This window comes from Squalius cephalus (assembly GCF_949319135.1).
Source record: "Squalius cephalus genome assembly, chromosome: 6".
In the NCBI taxonomy this organism is placed as follows: domain Eukaryota; kingdom Metazoa; phylum Chordata; class Actinopteri; order Cypriniformes; family Leuciscidae; genus Squalius; species Squalius cephalus.
In genome coordinates, this window is record NC_137127.1 from 11,213,712 (window position 1) to 11,220,234 (window position 6,523).

General features: G+C 33.4%; 1 protein-coding gene across 1 annotated transcript; it reads right to left on the reverse strand.

Moving 5' to 3' along the window:
* Positions 1-564: 564 nt before the first annotated feature.
* On the reverse strand, positions 565-5,081 carry paqr5a (progestin and adipoQ receptor family member Va). Its single transcript, XM_079874080.1, has 9 exons — positions 5,065-5,081; positions 3,735-3,903; positions 3,454-3,581; positions 2,655-2,860; positions 2,405-2,531; positions 2,205-2,249; positions 2,019-2,115; positions 1,729-1,873; positions 565-1,616 (listed from the first exon to the last, which is right to left on the reverse strand). Exons 2-9 carry the CDS (start codon positions 3,786-3,788, stop codon positions 1,390-1,392), a joined length of 1,029 nt encoding a protein of 342 aa, XP_079730206.1. The 5' UTR covers positions 3,789-3,903; positions 5,065-5,081; the 3' UTR covers positions 565-1,389.
* Between the last annotated feature and the right edge of the window lie 1,442 nt (positions 5,082-6,523).

The following is a 6,523-nucleotide window of genomic DNA, read 5'->3' on the forward strand; positions in this document are numbered from 1 at the left end:
CAAGCCCCGCCGCTCTCCTATTGACAATATCCGGTTTTATCCAGAATGATAAACAAGGGAGAAAATGTGGTATTAATTTTGAAAGTCAAAAGTTATTAGAAAGGTTGTTTTATTGATGAATTTGTATTAGTGTATTGTTTGAATGTTTAATTGTGATGGTAAACTGCAAATGTGGAAACTTATTTTAGCTTTGTATTTATAATAGTATGCAATGCCAATGTAACCTGTCACTAGAAGTGAAGTTTGTGCTTTTACTTCAAGGACCGCAATGGAAACAAGTTTTTAACTTTATTGTGCTATCATTGACAAATGAGTGTATTTCACTACTTTTTTTTTTTGTCTTAATAAAATCAAATCAAACACGAGTAGCTTTTCTGCCGAAAAACAACTATTTACACATTGAAAAAATATGTATAAATAATATTAATATGAAAATAAAAAACGGTATAATATGATATATAGGAAAAACTAAAAACATACAAAAGCTAAAAAAAAAAAAAATTGTTTATAGGTTTGTTTGTTAAGTGTTTAACATCGGAGCTATTTACATGGCAAACACAAGGTCAATATCACACTCCATACAATTTTTATTATTATATAAAACATTTCAAGACATAAGATAAACATTGACATAAGATAGAAAATCTTAAATACATCTGGGTGATACATTCTGAACCATTCCATTTAAACATGTTTCTGCGCCGTATCATAAAAATTACAGTCCAGCAAAATATGTTTTACAATCAAAGTAACTTGACACGAGAGACATAAAAGTTCACCTATCAATAGAAACTCATTGCAAGTTTTGAGTAACCCAGTGGGCACCTAGTGAAGATGACTTGATCATGTCTTGATTTGAAGTTATGGAAGACACTTCTTTTTATACTGGGGTTTATTTCAGTTTATTAATTTTATATTCATCCCTTTCCTTCAGTCACTTGATACTGATGTACAAGCTAATTAATGGTCAGAAGTCAGGTGGTAAATAGTGTATCAGTTTTATTTAGTAAAAATATAAAACGTTACATAATAACAAGATTTATTTATAAGTACTTTTTTTTTTACAGTGTTCAAAAAGGCTGATTATAAAAATGTACTTGTGTATGTCTGATTAATGTGCTTCAAAAACATGTAAATATTCTTTGAAATTGTGCAAATGTTAAAGAATTGAAGAAAAAAAAATTACTACAAAAACATTGATCAAACATACAACCTAATCATAAATTATACAGTATTATACTCTTCCAGATTAAATAAAATCTTCTCAGGCTGTTCATAAAATTGCTTCTTTTGAACAGTCATAAAATATATAAATATATTTTACACAGTTTTAGGGAAACTAACATGGCTGCCCGGAGTAACCTTATCAAATGTCACATTTCAAACTAACTAGTTCTTCCCACCTCTGGTGGAGAAAAGTGCCAGACTAAAAACATATATTATACAAAGCCCGCTGACCACACTAAAGATTGCAGCTCCCGCAGTGTTTGAAAGGGTGATTGGTGGCAAATGAGCATGAAGCCACTGCTTCCGTGCAGCCATGTCCAGTTCGTTAGCAGTCATCTGGAAATACGTGCCAATAATAGCGAACACGTGGAAGAGCTGATGACTGTGACCTGTGAAGGATGCATAAAAAAAGTAGTTTATAATTAGTAGAGTTTACTGTTGTTATACCATCTGAATTTGTGATGATTAGTTTAAAGGAAATCTAAGGATCGGTTATTGTACCTATGTAGTCAAAACTACCAGGAGCCAACCGTTCAGGCAGGTGTGTAGCAAAAAGAAAGCCAGTGAAGAGAGCCAATGACGTGTGCTGATAGTGAACCGTACTGGCCTCATTAACAGTGCAACCCTCACCAGCACACACAAAGATCTACAAAAGGAGGCCAAAAGTCCAAACAAAGGTACTTTACATAAATTCATTTTGTTCAATTTCTCAATCAATACAAATACAGCCAAAACAAAGTTAAGTTGTTCCACAAAAAAAAAAAAAAATAGAAATGACCCAAAACACTTACTCTATAAAAGAGAGGGATGTTGTCAAAGAGATATGGATAAAGAAAGGCGATTATCCTTAGACGTTTACAGAGCTTCTGATCTTTTCCCCCAGAGTACCTAAAAGAGAATAATAATTGTTTATTTACTGAAAATATGTTTTTTTTACAATCAAATATGCCAAGGTAAGAATGCAAAAGAGGAATTACCTTTTAATGCTGTGATAATTATACTGAAAAAATGGTAAACCAAGTCTTAAAACAAAAGAAATAAAATGTTTAGTCTTGACATTTTAGCACAATTTAAACTTTCAGGAAAATGTATATTTGCAAAATGTAAATTCACAAAGCATGTTTGAAATATTTCCGTTTTTACTGGAATTATAGGTTTTATTGATTCCTTATCCTACCTTGAGTAGCAGGCCAGTGCAGTAGAGATCACAGAGTTGACAACAGCTATAGGAACATAATATTCATGAAATGTGCTATTAACCCATTTATCTGGAAATGAGTAAGAAGAGTAGGCGATGGCAGAACCTGTTGATGATCAAATACACAAATTTAAAAAAAGAGGAAATGAAGGAAAGATAATAAAGACAAAAATATTAAAGAATCAGAAGCTGCATTTTACTCAATAGTTCTGTTGTATTTTCTACATACCAAGGCTGTAGAAGCTGAGTGCTCCATAATCAAAGAAGAAGCAGATGTGCCTGGCCCGTTCTGACATGGTACTGAAGGTGTGAGCACAGCTGGAAGCGAGTGGGTACACACAACATGACAGCAGGAACACCAGCAAGGGCCAGGTGAACGGGTCCTGCCAGTCATCCTGCACCAGCACTACTGTCAGCAGTTTCCATAAGAAAAACCTTGCATAAAAAAAAAAAAATCCACTACTTGACATCCAAAATTGCAAGCATGCATCAAAGACGTGGTATAGCAGTAGTCTGAATGCTCTTGCAATAAAAAGGCTAAACGTCACCCAAAATTACACACACACACACACATACATACATACACTGTTTGGATTTAAATAGGCAAATGGTTAGGAGTCTATGATTGGATCATTATTGCAGTGATTATTATTTTTCTAGCATGTTTTACATTTGGCAACAGTTCTTCTAACACTAACTGGTTGTATTGTTTTTCATTTCTGAATCAACCATATAGGAAGACACATCATGGTCAGATCTTGACCAAAAATGTATGCACCTTTTGATTGAAATAAATGTTTTTGAATATATATATATATATATATATATATATATATATATATATATATATATATATATATATAGTTATATACAACTATATATATATATATATATATAGTTATATATAGTTGAATTTATAAATTAATGTCACGTGGCAACAATTAAGTTGATCTTACAGGAAAATTCTCAATTTTAACATTAGCAAATGTAAACATATACAAAACGATGAATGCTGAAACTGAATTTACCATGTAGGCAGAAAATGAGTCCAAATATTGAGTGTTTCATTTGTTAGTTGGAAAAGACTAAGCACACACTCTTTGGCAGAGCTGCATGGGTGGCGATACCCTGAAATGATGCCATCCTCATGGAAGACCTATAACGAAACATATATTTATTAACTGAAATTTGAATTTATCAAGTTAATGTATCTGCTTTAATAGTTTATGACTGACATGATAAATCGCAACTCAACCAGTGTACAACAATGCTATTTCTTGCAAAGTAACATCAGCACTGAAAAACTTACTTTTGGAACTTGGTTGATGGTGAACACTTGAGGTAGCTTGATGAGATTGAGCATAGTAGAGGAAGCGTGATTGCTTTAGAAGTCTTCTCTTTCGTATTCCCTTCGATTATAGTATCTCACAGTCCAGTACCCATCTCAGGATGTTTCTACAAAACCTCCCTAAGTGCACCTATGGGAGTCAATAGTTTCAAGATGACGTTTTGAATCTGTAAGTCTTTCATACATAAAGCTGTTATCTGGAAAAGTGCATCAAAACAACACATCACATATTAAAATGTAAAAATGTGTTGCTGTCTAACCAAACACTTGTTTTAGGATAGAGACAAACTAAATGTCTGCGATAGCCTTTTACAAACCTGTTATGAGCAGCAGAGCAATAGACAGTTTTATCAAACTCAAGTCATAAACTTTGTGGCTGCAAATTTACCTTCCTGAATAAACACAAATTTAATCATTAAACCCCTATTATTCTCATATTTATACTGCTACCTGAAAATCACCATACCTTCAAGTACAAAAGGTTAGTAGATCATTAACTTAAAGACTGGAGAGGGGAGCTGGGGAGAAAAAAAATCACATGTCTTTGCCCTTAACTTTTTTTGTTAGGTAGTAAAATCTTCAATTGATTAAATATTGTTTAACATACCTTAGAGGTATACCTTAACATATATGACTAGTGTATCAGAGCTCATATTTTGGGAATATGGCCTATAGCATAGAATACACAAATAGGCCTACACGGGTCCTAAATCTTTATTGTAACAACAATCACTAAAATACTTAAATGGAAATATAACGAGTAAAATGTAACTCATCTGCATTGTGCAGTATCATTACTAAATGGTAAACAACGAGGTAAATTTTTTGAAGTTGGCAATGTTAGACTTGACACAAAAAAAGTCAAAGCACACAGGCTCACCTGAGGGGAAAAATAATCCAAAATCCAACTAAGCATATAATAATTACAAGGTTTAAGTAGATATTGTCTTTAACATTCTGATTTTAAATATTGATTTTGATTGTTGATTTGATAAGTGTATACATCAAAAATGTGAGGACACTAGTTTAATCCATAACATCACATCAAATCTGATTTAAGTGAAGCTCATCGCTCATAATGAACAACACGTGGCGCGAGTTCACACTGAAAATGCCAGGCAAAATTCTTCTTGAATTATTTGCCCTACAAAGCTGTTGCAAAATATAAAGACTGCAAAGGAATTAAATACTTCATTGCATATTATAAAGAAAATACCTCACGTTTTATTTCTGAAAAGACAGTAGCTTTCATCAATAAACGCAGCTCAAGTCTGTTCTTTGTCACACTTACCGTCAGATGTAGATAGACCAACGCTACTTTTGCGTCATGGAAGGGTAACGCCCCTTTTTGGGGGAAGACAAACGGATTCCCCCGAGAACAGAACTCGCTCTAGATCTGCAAAGTTTCTTGATAGCAAAATTGGCACAACAGAGCAGGTTAGTTATGATATAAAAAATGATCAGCTCTCAGATTCTGTCAATTTTATTACGAAATTCAAACACTAAATACCGTTTTGGTAATTGTAAATGTTACGTGACAGATCCCTAGCGGAAATGTATATTCCTCATACATAATATCGATGAATCAGTGTTTTTCAACCGCGGAAACTGAACAGCTGGAGAACAATTATGTCACATAACATTTACCTCAGGAAATCCATTTAATGACCGTAATATAGGCTAGCACGTTAGTTAAAGTTAAGCTAGAAAAAGGAGCTATAGAGAGTATTTGGCTAAATATGTGTATGGCTATTACATATTTATTATATTTTTACTTATATCATTAAATAAGGTTGTTATTATAATAAAAAAAATGCATTATATTTAATTTGAGTTATTTTTAATCTTAAATAATACTAGATAGGGCTCTCTATATGTTTACAGCATTAGGTGAGTTTTTTTTTTCTTGAGAAAAATGTACGCCTATCTTGTGTAGGCTTACCTAATATTTATCCAGATGAGTCAATATTGAATCAAATCACAAGATCTGAACTTTATTGTGAAATTTGTGTCAAGATAATAAAAAAAAACATAGCTTATCAGAAATTGTACCATGTAAACATTGTAACATGTTGTCACTAAACCTAATACAATTCTGTTTAGTTACTAAAATCTTTTGACAATCACAATACACTTATTTGTGATGCAAGACATTTTTTTACATCCCCAATCCAATACATCCAGACATCTACCACTATGGAATCACCAAATATAGCCTATTTTTTGTCATTAACACACTCACAGTATGACAAACTAGACGATGAGGCCATGTCTAGAGGAGTCGGTAGTTTACTTGGATCATATTTCTCTTGATTTTTTAGCTACTGACATAGTTTTGTTGTCGACTAGCTATATAGTTAGAAAGACGAAGCTGCTATCAGCCAGCTAACGTTACGTGATTAGCTCTCACTAGGCACGCTACCTTCGTTTCTGCTGGTGTCTAGAAAGTGCTAGGACTTTGAAAGTTGTAAAATATGACATTTCAACAACCACTGCTGGGCTAACTTTACATGTAACAACACGAACGGCAGTAGATCAAGCCTTCTAGGCTAGATAGGATAGCGTAATGTCACAACATCCAATTTGACAGCCCCATACATACATTGGTCCCATACAAATTTTGCCGTACACTGAACCTTTTTACAACTTTCAAAGCCCTAGCACTTTCTAGACACCAGCAGAAACCAGCCAAGTCCACTTTAGTCCTAGCCTGCTACTATTTCAACAGTAAAATCAGTTAACAGCCACGG